At 35.8% G+C, this 17,776-nt stretch overlaps 1 protein-coding gene across 1 annotated transcript in view; it reads right to left on the bottom strand.

Annotated features, from left to right (window-relative positions):
- Window positions 1-25: 25 nt before the first annotated feature.
- The window catches only part of sardh (sarcosine dehydrogenase), a 40,830-nt gene continuing 23,079 nt past the window's right edge, over window positions 26-17,776 (bottom strand). The window contains exons 13-22 of the mRNA XM_015381052.1: window positions 16,681-16,764; window positions 16,488-16,601; window positions 16,044-16,182; window positions 14,343-14,456; window positions 13,754-13,901; window positions 10,028-10,121; window positions 8,267-8,429; window positions 7,959-8,127; window positions 4,999-5,134; window positions 26-4,323 (exon numbers count right to left, since the gene is read on the bottom strand). Of these exons, the coding sequence (XP_015236538.1) occupies window positions 4,195-4,323; window positions 4,999-5,134; window positions 7,959-8,127; window positions 8,267-8,429; window positions 10,028-10,121; window positions 13,754-13,901; window positions 14,343-14,456; window positions 16,044-16,182; window positions 16,488-16,601; window positions 16,681-16,764 (1,290 nt within the window). The 3' untranslated portion in view covers window positions 26-4,194. The remainder of the gene's footprint in view (window positions 4,324-4,998; window positions 5,135-7,958; window positions 8,128-8,266; window positions 8,430-10,027; window positions 10,122-13,753; window positions 13,902-14,342; window positions 14,457-16,043; window positions 16,183-16,487; window positions 16,602-16,680; window positions 16,765-17,776) is intronic.

Genomic DNA, 17,776 nt, shown 5'->3' with positions numbered 1-17,776 from the left:
AAAATAAAAACACACAACATGGTTTAGATAAAATAATCTTTTAATAATAAACAAATTGTCTTAGACATAAGTAACAAATCTAGATCGACACCAAAAAGTTGTTCCAATTATTTTGCTTTGCATGTCACATTCATTATTTTAAATCAGCACCATGAGATTCTTTTCTCTAGACTTAAAAAACCATGCTCCTCATATGTCAGTTAGCTCGTGCTGCACGTAATGATAAAGACTCTGAAGAGTAGTGTTCTTTAACCACAAAATATGTTGTTTTTATTTTAAGTTTGTCCTAAGAACTATGATTTTAAAAATAATTAGCTTCATGGACAGAGTTAATGAATTCTTTAGTAAACATTTTGTGCTTGACTTGCAGCGGCAAACATCAGAGAAAGAATAATTCAAACTAACTTATACTCTTGTTCTATGACTAAAGAACACTTTATGTTCCAGTTCTCTATTACAAGTTACAGCTCCTACATTTATTGCAAACCCTGGTAGAGATGCATTGAAAAAAAAAATTAAATAAACAAGGAATTTATTTTCCGTTAAAGTCTTTTCTAGGACTCTCCATTCAGATGAGTTCATTAAAACCCTAACTATTTTTTTAAATACATGTAACTTATTGATTTATCTAAATTTATGTTTTCCCCTTTGGGCTGTTAAGAAATTCAAAATAATTTGTTATTTGTAATCTATGTCTTTGGCTATCTAAATGATTACACCAGTGTGACAAAAGTTTTTTTCTTAGCCACCCTTCAGAATGGAAATGACAAAGAAGCAATTAATTTAAGTGAGACAGATGTGTATTTACCTTCATCTGCAGAGATGCACCAATGTGATATCTGAATCAAACATCGGCTCTGATGTTTAATTAGCTGAATTTATCGGTGATCGGATATCAGAGATCCAAACAAGTGCACTTAACATGGAACTGTCAATTCTTTTTTTCCTGCTAATGTAAATAAATAATATAAAATACATTTATATCTTTTTTTAATTTACCTTTTTAATCAATATTTATGGTAAGCCTTAGCTCACATGGGAAGTTATAGGGATAGCTGATACGCCTAGTCCAGTTATCAGTATTGGATCAGAAAAAAACTGCGCCTCTATTTATATGTCAGAAAATGGCATCAAGATCATTAAAATCAGAAACTAGCCTACACTTGCCCAAAATACAGCAGCAACAGTAATCAGAAAAGTCAGAGTCTCCAAAATTGTGTTTAGATCGCTGAATTAGTAAGTGGCATCCTTGTCCCTTTCTTTTAAAAGTTAAAACCCATTTTTACAATAACTGTTCAGGCGACTGCAGTGTAAACAGACATAGAAATCTGTCAGATAATCAGGTAAACAAGTGATGCTATACATAGGATGACTGGCTTTTAAAACTAGCAAAAAAATAGGCCCAGTTAACAAATGTATTACATTTAAGTCAATTTTTAATAAAAAAAATTTTTTTATAATTTATGGCATAAATGGCAAGATTAGTATTAAAACACTTACTAGTTAATTGGTATTAGTAGTTTGCACCGATATCGAAACCAGTATCGGGCGGGGCCCCCGATCCAGTACTAAAATGGTATCGAATCGGCCAGTACCAACAAAAAGGGCATCGATAACATTTTGAGAGCCAAAAGTTTGCTCAACTAATTTCACCCATTCCAGGTAGGCAATAAAAAGTTCTACTGGATTTCACTTTGTATTACGGTAGTCTTTTTCCTGCTTCACAAAGGTCGGCAGCAGCTTGACAAAGCCATGATAGCAATTATTTTACATACAAGTAGTATGCAGTTCTCGATATATATACACACACACACACACATCTATTTAAAACAGATGGTATTGGCCAATACTGCACAACCAGGTACCGGGGCCAAAAAATGGCATCAGTGCAACACTATTTATTAGTGAGGCTGAGGCAGATTTGCATCTTTCTGCTGATTCTTCTCTGGCAGAAATCATCTTATTTATGAGGTAATTTAAAATGTTAGACCTAATTTTACTAATCTAACAACATTTAAGCTCCTAAAGGGGCTAAAATGCAAAAATAAAAATGATTAAAATAAACTATGCTAATAATCACAGCTTGAAGAACTTCAACTGAAACATAAAAATGACAATAGTCACTGGAGTGAATGGCAACAGGTAAGAAAACTAAAACCAGGGATCTTTCTTTAAGAGCAGCATCCCTTAATATATATTTTACCTACTGTATTTATTTTTTTATTTTTTACCACCTAAGTGTAACTGCAGTTGTTTATTACAATACCATTAACCTTTATCCCTGGAACTTAAATGACCTGGAACCCTCAAACTCCCCCTGAAGCGTAAATCTAAACTATAAAACTGATTTAAAATCCAAATTATAACATTTAGGCATGTTTCCAAACATCCACCCTAACCCCTAAACCCCTCAATCATCTCATCACCATGGATGATCACTACTTTCAAGGTACATTGTGGGAAATTTCAAGGCCACTACATTTTCATCCACCAGATGTTGGGACACTCGTCTAAAATGGCATAACTACTATATAGTGCCCTATACAGGCAGACATTCAGACACAGCCTTAGTTTAATAAACTAATGTTATAACAAAGAATACAGCTAACATACTGTAGAGCAGCTGGCTCAGTTCTGCTGTGTATCATTAAAATCTGTTAAAGGTACAGATTAGTTAGTGGGATGTGGTTATTTTTGTTTCTGCCTTCCATCAATCAAACATTTCAACAGAAACAGAATAAAACCTTAAAATATCATCATCACAGCTGTACCAAAAACGATCAGGGCCATATCAAAACTCTGATACCTCCATATCAATGCAATTTTGTTGGGTAAAGTTCCATCCCGCTAATTTATTATACCTTGACAGATGATGTTTTGACAAAGGGAGATAAAAAAGGTAAAGGAAAGTGTCCTAAAGCTAAATACGACTTAAGACTTTTGATTTTAGCTGATTTGTTTGAATTTTTTCTAAAGGTTTTAAAAAAGTGCACATTTTCTATACTTTGTGCAGTTTTGCATCTGGGGAAAGACATGAAATCATCTCCTGCACATAATTTTTAACCTAATGAGACAGAAATACCCACCATAGAATAGTATGCATCAATGTTAAGAAAAAAGATTAAGGATTGATTAGACTTAGCCTCATAAAATAACAAAAAAAAAGAAAGAAAAATGTCTACTTGAGGCTATTTTGTGGGGATAAAGAGCACAAGGCACAGATCTAACACTTTGAAGCAAGAGACAGGGGGTCAGCCAGTCAGTTTGCTAGACTTTATGAATATTTTAGCTTTCAGGATGAAGCCCTGATCTCCAGTTGTGGGTGATAATGATGCAGCCGATTAATGGGGAATCAAAAACAGCTTTGCTCTTAATTTAAAAACCAAATAACAATAAATCCTCATTACTAAGGAAACATCAGCATGGGATTCAATTTGAGTAAAAACACACACAAACATGGATAATCTCTTTTCCGAGCCCTTGAAAGACATCTTTGGTTAAAGGCAGCCACTGCCAGTGCTTCACATAGAACTTTGCAATACTGAAACAAATCTATGATCATTATTATGAGTTCTGCTAAACGGCTCAATGCAAAGTGAGCTGCCAGAAAGAGAAATACCATATTTTCCAGACTATAAGCCGATACTTTTCCCCAAGCCTTGAACCATGCAGCTTAAAATATGGTGCAGCTTTTCTGTGGATTTTTCCTGACCACCAGAGGGGGAAGTCAAAGTTGGAAATGAAAGAATAAGGGTCTAATTTTCATTTAGCACAACAACATGCTACAACAAGGCAGCTTATGGCCCAGTGTGGCTTATATATGTACGTTTCTAGTTTTTCCTAAAAATTTACCGCTTATAGTGAAGTGCGCTTTATAGTCCAGAAAATACGGTAATTGCAGTTAGAAGGTCATCTTTAAAGTCATACATGCCAATATGCACACAGATTCTTAAAAGTAGTTTGACTAAGAGAAAAAAAATCTTGATCTTGATGAAATTTTTTATGATAATCTTACATTATTTCCTTTTTAGAAACAGTGGAGCCAGATTCTTCCTGCTTTGATTTTATACTGAATAATGTTAAAAATACAATAGAAATACATTTTAGAAACATTTTAAATGGCAAATATATGCATTATTGTAATTGCAACTGAATGTGAAAAAAGTGGCAGGCTGCATATCGTTCTCTGACCGGTCACTCGTAGATCCCCTTAACACGTTTATTTTCAGGGTCGAATGGAGATTTGAGGTGGGCCTTGGCCTTGTATGTCATTCCCATTCTTTCGAGAGTAAACTCGCCAGTTTTAACAAAGTCGGCACTCACCTGTAAGAAATTAAAAATTTCTTCAGTAAAAATAATAAATAAAAAAAAAAACATGTGAAAGGCTTAAAGAAAGGAATAATGAAAGAAGGATATAAAGGAAATTACAACAAACAAATGAACAGACTAAAGAATAAGAACATAAAACGCAACTAAGCCCTTTGTGAGTCACCGGTCACAAAACTTATTTTCACTCACCTGTGCACTGTTCCCTCTTTACATCCTTCCCTACTGATCTACTAAACTGTCTCTCAGTCATTTACCCACTGAACTAACACAGTTGGTTGCTTCATAATAAAAAACACTGAGCAACACCAGTTTCTCTTTAAATATCATTTGCCTGCAACAAAGGAAATCCAACACTTTACTGAAACAAGATCTAAATAGTTGCTCTTTGCCCTTCATTTAAAAATATAATATTAAAAAGATTATTGCATTTATTAGTTGGATCAGAGTTGTGATTTAATGTTTTAATAAAAAAATTTAGGGAAAAAAAAAAATCACTTCCCCAATCATTCTCCAGGTGCTCTTAACTTTGTTATGGATTAACATTTATTAGGAAGTCAAGATTTATTTATTTAGTCTGGGAGAGATAAAAATAACAATATTTAAAAGTAAGAAATGACAATAAAAGGGAGAATACAGTGTGTTGGTGTTTGCATCTCCTTAAAATCTTACCACTCCTCCATCAGGGTTGCGGATGTATCCATAACCAAGAGTTTTGTCAATAAAAAAGGCATAGTCTGCTCGCCGTAGGTGACCGACTGGGACGCCATTGCGGAATATAGCCTCCAAACCAAACATTGGTACTTTCCTGGTGTGAAGAAGGAGGAAATAAAATGTAAACATTTTCATTAAAGTCTGGCAAAATACATCAATGAAAACTGCACACAAGCTGATATTTAGAAAGTGGAGTAGCTGTAGGGAACTTTAGTTGTAAAAAAATAAATCTCCAAAACATGTAATAATCTGTTCCCTGTAGTTTTGGAGAAGATTAGCCAGCACAGGGTATCTACATGTTTCAAATGCTGTATTTTGACCTGGAATATCATTTAATAGATCTCTGCTAAGGTCATAAGTTACAGAGTGTTGCTTTGAGGCATATATTTCTACAGTGGTGAGATTTTAACTATAAAACCTGCAAAACTATAGAACCTGAAAGGAACTGATAAACAGAGGGGAGGTCAGATGGTCAACGAATAAAGTCTATATGGAAATTTCCCATTAAAGATACAAATAATACCAAAAAAATATATATTTTCAGCTTTTCCGTAATTCACCAGTCGATGTAATAACAATGTCATTTTAAATGGAATGGCTACAGTTTAAGTCGTCCAAGTCAGTAGGTTTTTCGCTCACACGGTTATGTTCCCACCTTTAATTGTAATGTTTTCCCGACGGTTTCCAGGTTCTGTGTAGCAAACATTTAACTAAACTGTCCAGAAGGAAAGCGGCAACCATTGAGTTGCTCCTAAGCCCTTTTGTTGCCATAAGCCGGGAACCAATGCTCAAAAGCTCTACCGATGTTCACTCTTACTTTGCTTCTTTCTTCGCTTACATCTGAGGATGTAAAAAAGAGAAGAAGCCATTTCCCAGAGCTTTTAAGGAGCTACTACCATCTGGCAACGTCTAAGATCATGTGTCTTTAGATTATCATTCCCAGTGTTGGGACTAACACATTATTAAGTAAGGAAGGAGTTACGGTAACTACGCTACTTTTCTGGTTTTTTTTTTAGAAGTTAATTTAAAGAAGCTCCTCAGATCATCTAAGCAGTGACCGACAGTTGCTGCCTATAATTAAGAAACATTCTTTATTTTCTGAGAGCTATAATGATTTTATTTGCATGGTTTATGTTTTTCAATGCAAACATCCTGGGATAATACAGCCCAGCTAGTTTTCTGGAATAATATAACCGCTTGTTAATTATATTGCAAAGTATATATATTTTTTTTTTGGTTAAATAACCTGAAAAACATTATTTCTCAGCTTCTTACCTATTTTAAGGCCAAATGAATGTTGTCAATGTGCAAAGAAATAAATGCCTTATTTTTCATTTATTATAAACAACATACATCTACATAAATATATTGCAACTCACTTGTTAAACCAAACGCATAAAAATAGCGTAGATTAGTTTTCAACGTTTCCAGATGTTTAGACCTTGAAATGAATTATTTAATGTATTTATATTCCAGGTTTGAACCACTAGTTTTACTTAAAATTCAACAATGAACGTTTTACAAATTCACTACTTTAGATCATAAAATGTAACTGTATAGTTACTTTGGCTAGTAATGAGCTGTTTTCACTGGGAATCAATTCTCATATAAATTCATAAAGATCGCTTTACATAACCAAAGGTAGATTTTTACGAGTGTTGGGCTTATTGGTGTTAATGTGCAGCGTAAACAGCAGACTCTTATCGGGTGTTTAAAACAATGTTGCTGTTGATTTATTCTCACAGTTGGGTGGGAGCTGGGTCTATACTAATGATGGTACCTTGATATTTTAACGCGGATGTGTATTTGTGAGGCGAGAATGAATCAGTCTTCCAACCTGTGTAGGCGTACGGTGAAATTACCACATCAAACGTGAAGTGCTGACATGGATGCAGCTATAAGCACAGCTCTATCAGCCAAGCTCACCAATCCCCTCGCTCAGTGCAAAGCGACAAGCTGCCACCCCAACAGCGTGGCTGATCGGATCGAGCTCATTCTCCAGGCGGCCACAGGTGACCCATCTTACAAACTAACTGCGAGGGGAACCATCATGAGAACACATAACCAGCACGCCGTGGAGAAAACCGTGAAAGATGAGAAATTTATCGAGTTGACAGGTGTGTCAGATTTTTGGAGATACTATATTGTTAAAGTGGGACATCTATAATCGGAACTTTTTTCAGCAAAAACACAGTAACAATTGGCGCAAAAAAAGTATTTATAACTTTGTCCATATCTTAGGTAAGAAGAGGAAATAACGTATAATTTTGCAAACATAAAAAAGTAAACCTTTTCTTTTAAATTATGGAGGTAGCACACACATGAATGTCTTTGGCAGAATTCAAATGAGCGATTTTAATCTAGGTTAATCTAGATTAATTCCAAGATTACAGATTAAAAATATATATATATCTATGCCCATCACAAACTTTTACAAAAACACTTTTGTTGACCTCAAAGCCACCATTAACTATTTTAATTGTATCAATTTGCAGTTGAATGTTGATATAATACTAGAATTAATATGTTGAAGAATTTCCGTCATTTAATCCAGGCAACAGCTAAAAAAGTGTTTCAATACAAATATTTTAAATTGAGATCAGATTGTAAAGAATTTATTTAAAATCTGAAGAATCAAAATCTAATCAATTCTTGAAATGTCTTTATCATAAGTAAATATTTATATGTTTTTGATCTGTAAATATTTATAAAATAATTATTATGCACTTCTTTGTTCTGTAAAAGGGATTCTTTCATTTTTCACCAATCTAGATGTCTGAGGTTGGATTATTTTTGAAAAATGTATCCTTTGGTGAGAAAGTTGTAGCCACGACCTTCGAGTAGCAATAAAAATAATAGTTTTTGTTCTATTTTGCTGAAGGATTAATTGCAGGTTTTTTTGTTGAGGATCTACTGACTCATCGATGGTGAAGCAGATTATGCGTCGTCTCAGTCCATCTTTTTTCTGCTTTTCCAGTATTTCCCGGCCTTGGAACGGGATGGAACTCTTCAGTTTGCAAGTAAAGGCAAGCCCCGCCTCCAAAGGTGTGTCATCAGGCCGAAGGTCAGCATGCCAGTGCCTGTACCCTGATGAAATAAAGGAAAACAAAGAATTTATGAGCAAAAAAATAAAAATCCACTCTTATAACCAAAGTTGTAAAAGGGGAAATGTTTAACTCAATCTGTATTTCTGCTGAGTTTCAATAATCTAAAATATTTACATTACCTTTTTCTATGCTAAGAGAGTCGATTGCTCTGTAGCCTGAATTGATGATGCCATGCTTTGCACCGGCGGCCATGACAGCTCGGTAGACGGGAACACAGGAGTCTTTGGGAATGTGCAGTTCCCAGCCAAGCTCACCTACAAATGAGAGACGCATCGCTCGAACCTGGAAGGCAGATCAGGTAGAAAAGAGTGTTAAAATGAGGGAGGGATTATTGTGAAGGTTCAAAATGTCCTACTGAAGCTTTATTTCTGCTCATTATTGCATAAAGTTGGGGAAACAAAGAAAAAAGGACATAAAAATGAGTAAGAATGTAAAATGGTAAAGATCAGATAAAGATGAAAATGTAGAAAATGCTACTTTTTTTGCAAAAACATTATCATTATCTACAAAAGCAGAAAGCGTACTCCATGTTGAAAGGGAATGAAATATGGAAGGGGACATAAAATGACTTCTCCAACAGTTTTCACAGTTGGTGCAATGACAGAGAGTCCATCTGTCCAGTCAGGGATCACTGCAGGCTCCATATGCACATCTCCTAGCTCAGGGTAGGTTAGTACATTGAGGCATGTTACCGTGACATACACCAGATGAATGCATGCCTAATGCACGATCACACTCATGTACCAACTAGCTAAAAACAAACAGACAACATAAAAGTGCATAAATCTGTTTGCTTGTGCACCCGCTGTCGATGAAAAGTTAGGAAAACAGAAACAGGCAGAAATGGTCTAATGAGCTGTGAGAGGTTGCAGAGGGGCAGGAAGAGCTATGCTCACACAAACAGCTCTGCAGCCATTAAACTGTCACCGTGACAAGGCCAACAACCAGCTGGAAAACAACACAAGACCCTCACTCAGCACACATGCACAAACACTCCTGCAGAGACGTGCAAAGATGCAGATTGCAACTAACGGGGCATTGTATAATTGAAGAAGGAGAAACTAAGTGGGACTGAGGTTGAGTGAACATATGTGCCGCTGCATGAGTCCATAATGAGTGCAACATTCCTTCCTTCCTTCCTTTTTTTTATTTTTAATTTTTAATTATCATAGGTCAAAAATCAAAGGTCAAAACTCCAAATATGTTACAGTAACATTAAATAACTTGCTTAAATAGTATAACAACGATGACTATAAAGATGATGCTCACCATATCAATTATTTGCTTTTTGATTGTGTAAAGACTTAAAAAAAAGGTGCTGAATGAATTGATGCTAAATTAACAGTTGATCAATAGGAGGTACTTAATTAATAGCTTTTATGTGATTAGTCTGCAATGTATATTACAGATTTTATCTGTTCTTCCCTTTATGGTGCAACAGAAGCACATCAGATTGATTTCATAACACAATATTAATTAAAATAATAAAAGAGTAAACTACCAGAACATGGCTAGCCTGCATATTGCTGTTTGACAGTAATGCTGCCATTAGTTTTGAATCTAATTTTGCTTAAATAGAGTAAAACAGGTGAAACTTTTGCTTCCTGAATTTCTGTAACTGGAAAAGTTTTAAAATAGCAAAGAAATTATCTATCAGCCTTTATTAAGTCAGCTAATTAACATTGTGCAGCAAATGACTGGTAAGGGTGGGATTGAGGGACATCGACACATGGATTGACTTTTCTTATTAGTAGAGACAAAGTAAGAAATATAATCTTTTCTCTCTAAACGCTGCTAGTAAAATCTTTATTTGCCAAATAAATACATTGTTCCTTGATGGTGCATAATTTACATCTTTGAGTGTTTCTTCGTATTTTTACCTGATGTCCTGCTGCATTCACAACTTTATGTGTAGAGAAGGGAAAGGCTTCGTTACTCAGGTCTGTGTCCAAAACTTCCTGTAAAACTTCCCGGCTGTAAATATAAAAAATAAAAAAAATACAATCTCATAATGCATCAGTTTGATTCAATTCAATGCAATTCCCAACACATGTCATTTCAAGGCACTTTACAGAGACATCAAACCAGATCATACAGGCAGATTGGTGCATTGCCCCAAACAACAACAGAGTGTCAAGACAGACCTCTATAGAAGATCCTTCCTGCTTACAGTTTTTAACACCATCTCATTGGAAAACTGGATTTGATTTACTAAACATTGTATTTCTCTTTGGGATTAACAAATTATTCTTAAATTTAATGTTTATTTAAGACACCAATGAAAATATCTCATAATTAGAAACAAACTTTCGATGAGGATTTTCCCAGACATACTAACATACATAATGGCATGCTAAATTATGAAGTATTTCATTCCATCGTCCTCTGTTGTTCTCTATTGCCTCTGTGCCTCCCGTGTTTGTGGCTGATAAGAGAACAAGTTAAGTCTGATATGACAACAGGTGCAAACTGGTACCATCTGCTGGACTAGATGGGCAGATTTGCATCTCTTATTTGTGGTTCCATCCACAAGGAAACCAAATTAGGTGCATCTGCAAAGTTTTATAATTTAGATACATATCCGACATTATGGGAGAACATAAACAATCGTGTCTAATCGGTCCCAGATTGCAAATGTAAAAAACACATTTCTTCTTTGAGTGTTTACATGCCAGCAATGTGGCTCTTTGCCGCTATAGTGCCCTACATTAGCTGCGCATGCATTTTGTCTATGACAACAGTTTTAGTTTGATTCACTGGCAGTTTTTAAGCACCATACGTACCACAGCATTGTACAGTGATGCACGTATGAAGAAGCTATTTTTTCTAAGCCGTCTATAAAAACGATCAAGTTCATCATTGTGGTGACTGGGCCAAGGTGATATCTGTTTTCAAAATCTGTTATAAAATAAGGCAATTTGCAAATGAAAAACTGATAGGAGTCTGCACTACCATGTGAATTCCCTGCTGTATGTTTACAGAGGAGAAAGAATTAGTCTTTGTTTTTAAGCTTCCACATATGTCTCAAAAAAAAGAAACTCTGGATCTATGAGAAAATGCGCAAACTCTCCTCCTCCTGCAAACTACACTGCAATCAATATTACATAATGATGAATCATCATAAAAATGATATTTTATATTTGCACTCTTGGCCTGGTATCCCTATGAGTGGGAAGCCAGAGAAAACAGCGGATATTTTTTGCCTTGGTTGTGGCAAAAAGCCAGTTATGAGGATATTTGTTGAATGGCTCAGGTTATGCTTCTCCATCTTTCTGCAAGCAACTTCTAAAAACCAACTGATGTAATGTATGCTAAAATGTGTGGGCATGGGAAAAAAAAGGGAAGCTTAATTCTTATGAGTTGGTAATAACGGCTGATTTTCCCTCAAACTCGGCTCCAGTTAGTCCAAATTCCCTCTAAAGAACTTAAAATCCCAGGAGCAAAAGGCCAGTAATAAAGGAAGCTCTCATTGAAGTCATTTATGTCTTTAATTTACCATTTAACTCTGATCTCTCAGTTAGGGTTGAACAAGATTACTCATGATGTAACAATTGCAAATATTGTTCATAATTGCCCGAACAAAGGACTGAGCAATAGTTCGCACTTTTAAACTTGGTGCCAAGCTGCGTGATAGAAAAGCTTTGAGTCAAAAGACTTCCCTCACTGGGAAACAGTGAGTGAGACAACGCCGGGAGAGAAAACACCAACACATCTCTGTAAACACTGTAATCTTCCCGCTTCTCCAGCTTTACTGGGATCAATTTGCTTCATAAGGGAACAAAAGCAAAACAGAGGAAGAGTAATTTTCTGCAATTCCTCACACATGATGGATATAAATATACTGCTGTAGAGAGAGAGAGGAGAGAAAGAAAACAGGGAGAGTAAAAAATCCACAAACACCAATATAGTTTTTAGAGTAGTAGACTATAGACAGGATGGAAATAATTATTTCTGAACGTAAGCAGATCAGTGAGAAAAAGCATCAAAGCTGAGGCAAGGTGACTTAGAATAGGTCGACCAGGCAACAAGCGAGGAACAGGGAGAGAAGACAAATAAGAAGATCTATCAGATCACCAGAGAGAGAGAAAAAAGGAACTCAGGATAACAGAGGGTAAGAAAGGCCTTCAGGAAGAGAAATCGACAAATCCCACACAGAGAACAGGGGTGGACGCAACCTGCAGCTCGGTGAGCGGGAAGAAGAAAGGCAAAGGGCAGCGATGTAGGGAGGAGAGGAGGTGAGAGAGAAGAGAAAGATAGACTGAGGTGAGCAGTGATTGAGATCAAGAAGTAAAGTTAGCCTGACTTGCTCTGTGTGAAAAAAATAAATAAAAAGAAATGCTGCAGGGAGGCAGAACAAAGCCACAAAGTTGGAGGCCCTTATATCGTCGGCCCTTTTTTTAACCTGATAAAAGGTACCAACTGTAGGTGATGGCTTAGAACACAAGTTCTACATGGAATTTCCTATCTAATGAAATTATCCAGACTGACCACATTTCAGTGAACAATCAGTTTAAAATGGAAAACAAAAGAAAACCTTTTTGAAGAAGTAGGAGAGTAACAGAACAAAAGACAACAGGGGTGTATAAGCCGGCCAATCCGATCGGTCGATACATACATCTGAAACTAGCTTTATTTACTGAGCCTTTCTACCTTCACAAAGATCTGAAAATAAGCCCGCCCCCCTTTTGCTCTGCAGGGAGGAACAGCTCAATCGGAGATACGACGATCAGGTCACGTGCATCTGTGTGTGAAGACATCACCCACTGCATGGCAACCAGCAATGTTGTCAGTTTGGAAGTATTTTGCAGTTAAGATGAATTACATTAAGTTAAGTTTTAATGAGACTATGTTAAGTCTAATAAGACTATGACCTGTGGCCAAAACACAGAACTGCAGCACTCTTCAGCTTATAGTTTCCATTCATACTTTGAAAGGTCTTTAGTTTTTTCACTTAACCTGGAGCTGCCATTGGTGTTTGAGTTAAACTGAATGCAAGTCGTTTTTAAGTATCAACAAAACTCATACTGAATATAACACTTTGATTGTTTGCATGTTAACATGGACACGCTTGACGTCACTTCCACCGAACAGCATGGGAACATCCAAACAGAAGTAAAATTAGGAAATGTACTCATCAAACAATGTTTTAGTCGTAAAGGGTAAAATAAAATTATTTTAAAGATACTCCTCAGTAAAAACGTACATAATGTCTCTTTAAAAAACATGAAGTAAATTGTCGTCAACCTTTGGAGTATTTGTCTATGATTAAACACATGCTGCTGCCCATATGAATTGGCATTTAAATATGATTTCCCTACGAAGTACAAAAAAAAAAAAAAAAAAAAAAAAAAGGGCAGGTGATTGCAATTAGCAATTCGTGTTCGCCCTAAATAAGTAATGGAGGAGCTGCAACCAAAACATTCAATACAACATACCCCATTCACCATTTCATGAGGCCACAACACTGCAAAGTATGCAGCAATTAAAGATAACAATCAAGCTGAGGCTAAAGCTAAAAGTTCCCACAGAGCCAGTTCTTATAAACACTGCTCATAAGAACTAGCTCTCAGCCATTAAAAGCCATTCCACCTCTTTCCTCCACTAACCTCTTTGGTCCCTGGATGCTGATCATCCCCATGTCCTCAGAGTGGTCTGTCAGCTGGCATTGGAAGCCCTGGTCCTGAATAACTGTTCTGATGTGGTTCCAATTGTGTTCTGCGACCCCACCTCCGATGGCAAGGTAGTAGGCATCCCCTGGGTAAAAGGAAGGTGATGGTTTAAGGAAATGAGGCACCCTCACCAGCAGAGAAATACAACTACACACATCAGTAATGAGCGTTTTATCAAATGCTTGCAGAACATAGCAATACCTACAGTATGTAAAATATCTCAAAAAAGGCAGATGTAATTTAACCAAAATATGTAATCTGGTTTATTCTATTTCTGTTTTTTTAGCAGATAAATTAAACAGCCCTGGCTTATCAATAATATAGAGGTACCTTTTATAAGTGCTTTTATAAGTGCTGGCATTTAATTGAATATATATATATATATATATATATATATATATATATATATATATATGTATGTATGAAAAAGAATAACATATTGACCCAGTTATATTTCAGCCTATTTGTTTTGTCCTTTTAGTTACAGTAGCTATTATAAAACCAAGGATGACAGTTTGGTTCATACCATTGGATTCTGGTGCCAGCGGCAGCTTGGCAGCACCTGGCTCCAGTCTGCTCACTGTCAGGTCAGCCTCCGCCCCTCCTCTTTTATTCAGCATACAAGTGTACACAGTGGAACCTGAAGCATGCAAACATATTTACCAGTGAAATATTAATAACTCCATAAGGAAATGCAAACGAATACAGCACAATGCAACAGCATTCTTAATTCATGATCTTTTAAAACTGAATCATATTTCAACTAAAGTCTTCAGTTTGTCATATTATTGCGATGGACAAACACAAAGTACTGCATTACTAGTATGTCAAATACAAATATACATTCTTCTTTTTTAAAAACATAAATAAAAAAAAAACATCCATTTGAATTGAATCACTTTTACTGAGGTTATAATTCAAAATGCTTAATTTCGACATTCCCACTGAGAACTGTTCTATCATTTAATAATGAAAACAGTATGTAACAGTGTCACTTTAACTGATTGGAATGGCCAAAAGGCTCACGATAATTGTGGAAAAGCTTCAGACAGCCACAGCTAAAGTGAGAGAACCATTAGTCATGCAAAAGAGCAAAGTAGAAAGTCCTTACTAAAAGAAAATCTCAAGTCCAATTTGGCCTTGCCACAAGCTATTTAAGGCACAGCACACATCAAGGAGTTTAAAGGGAAAAAAAAAAGAAGTAAAATCACCTTGAACAAGCTGCACCACTGGATAAACACAGCAGAGACAGCAGGACAAAAACCCATTTTAGACAAATACTTATATAAAAGCTTAAGTGCTATTGAAACAAATCAAATAGCATTTTATTTCATAAAAGCTCCCAGGATGTAAACATTGTAGCTAAAAAAAGCTGTAGTCCTAACCATGTGTAGCTAGGATTTAAAATATGTTTTTCCCCTCAAAAATTACCCAAAGTTTCTCATATGATTTTTCCCTTGAAATAAATATTTTAATGTAAATAAAAAAATGCACTACTGTAGATCGATGTTTGACTAAAAATGCTCTCTTCTCATTTTTATAAAATAGAGGTTTAAAGGGAATTAATTAAATGAGGGTCAAATGACCCTAAAACGGTGTGAATCTCTAATGGAATAATAAACTACAAAGACATCAGTAATGAAGACATTATGAATAAAAACCCTGTAATAACTCTGTAACAAATTACAATTGATACAAATTTATGACTTGGGTCATCCATTTGCCAAAAAAGACACTGTTTGCAGTCACTCCTACATATGCATGGGTAACACCTTCATTGATTAAAAGAGTGATTATCTGTGTGACAGTGTTGTTAATGAGACAACGTGCTCATGAAGAGTTATTTAATATAATAAAAGAGATGTTTTTTTTTTCCCAGACATATACTTTTATAAGAGATATAATATTTTAATATGAATGAAATATTGGATGCACAAGGATGCAGGCTTGTCTTGCATAGACAACTGTATCTGTGCAGAAGGTCATTTAAAAGCATGTTAAATTCATGTGTAAAGGTGCATATTAGCTAGTAAAAACACATTTTTTAATTCTTAAATGGCCAATGTCTTATAAGTTTTATTGGTGTTTGAGCAACACGCCTGAATGAACCAGCTGAATTAGTCCCTCAGCATGTCATTGAATTCAGGAGAGGTCTCCTAATGAATCATTCATTTCATTCAGGGATATTGTGTGTATGTGGGTTACCTGAAACAGCTGCCTGACTAACCTGGCTTCTTGTTGACGTCAGCTGAGAAGAGCCAATCAGCTGCTTTCTTGGCGTCTGGTCCGGTGAGATAGAACTTCCCAAAGTAGGACATGTTAAACACAGCTACGTCATGTCGGCATGAGAGACACTCGCTTTTAATCTGTATTTAAAACAACAAGACACAGCGTAGACATTCAGTTGCCATCTCCTTATTTCAAAGAAAGCTGGTTTATAGTTGCATCATTTGGGGCAGACAAGAGAGAAGTTAAAGGCAAAGTTAGAGAATTTAAATCCAAGCTGTCTGTCGATGAAGCTTCTGAATGAGTGTGAAGCTGTAAAGCTCTTTATGCACCACTAAACCTACTGACTATACCCATTAACACTACTTCTTTATATTTTTCGTCATTCCTGTGGTAACTTGTTTTATACTGAGAAAAGGAAATTGACTCAAACACATCTGCTTACCACATCATGATGCGGAGGGAAGTCAAAGGTGTACTCTTTGCCAAGCAGTTCTTTGTATTTGTAGTTCTCATTATTTTTAATGTTGTAAGCTCCATAGTAATCATAGTCTTTAACCTTTTAATAAAACATAAAAACACAGCGTTAAAAGGCATTGACAGTTTGTGTTAATGTAAGTGTTATGTAGGGGTCTTACAGGAGCCGGCCCTTCTTTGTTGAACCAGCCAGGTCTCTCCCAACCATGCCGCTCTTGAAACACACAACCTTGCTCTGTCAGCACCTGCAATGATTTAAAAAACACAAAAGCAAATACAACTTCTGCAAAATATACAAAGGGAACACAAAGCTGAGAATATTGTGTCCGTGGTCTAGAGTTACTAACAGAATCCATAACTGAGTAGGTAAAACAATAATGCATGGTTTGCAAATGTCTTCAAACCTCTGGATTTTCTTTTACATTTTTTGACATTACGACCAAAATGTCCACTTTTTTTGTTTTAATTTTATGTGCTAGACGACCAGAAAGTTGGAACCTAGCTGAAATTAAATGAAAAAGAAAAACATTTTTTCAATTTTTCTTTACAAAAACACCAAGTGTGATGTGGATATACATTTTAATTGGATGCAACTAAATAAATTCCAACTAAATGCTAAATAGATGGAGAGTGTTAGCATATTTTAATCATTGGCACAGATTTCCAAACAAATTTAGGAATGTACTTAGACTGGATTAATCTAGCACCTAAATGTTCTTTAATTTAAACCATACCTAAATCACTGCAGCTCGGACTGTATATTAAGTTGTATTGTTCTGTGAAGCTTTGCCCCAGTCTCAAGCTTTCAGCAGCATTTAACAGTTTTTTTCCAGAATTGCCCTTTATTTAGGCTCATCCATCCTCCTGTCTTCCAGGACAATGCGGCCACCACCATGTTTCACAGAAGGAAGAATGTGTTTAGAGTGACTCGGAGTGTTTTTCGGTAACCTAACCACACAGAGCCTGATTTTCAGATGTTTTGCAGGTCTATAATGATTATAATTAGATATAATAACATTTATTTTTAGAGTAGTATTGAGGGCAATTGGTTGCACAGGTTTTTATGATTGGGTCTCTGATAAAAGGAGTAGAATACACTAGAATACAGCTTCTACACTTTTCACACTTTGATATTGAAAAATCAACCATTTATTGTTGGTCCAGTCTTCTAACATGCATCTTCAAAAACTGCAACCTGTATATTTCCCCTTTCCTTCCTGCAACTACCTAGCCTGGGTGCCATTCCGAACTTAGTCC

This window comes from Cyprinodon variegatus, unplaced genomic scaffold, assembly GCF_000732505.1.
Source record: "Cyprinodon variegatus isolate N-32 unplaced genomic scaffold, C_variegatus-1.0 Scaffold227, whole genome shotgun sequence".
Classification (NCBI taxonomy): domain Eukaryota; kingdom Metazoa; phylum Chordata; class Actinopteri; order Cyprinodontiformes; family Cyprinodontidae; genus Cyprinodon; species Cyprinodon variegatus.
Note: the sequence above shows the minus strand (reverse complement) of the source record. Positions and strands in the feature narration are given on the sequence as shown.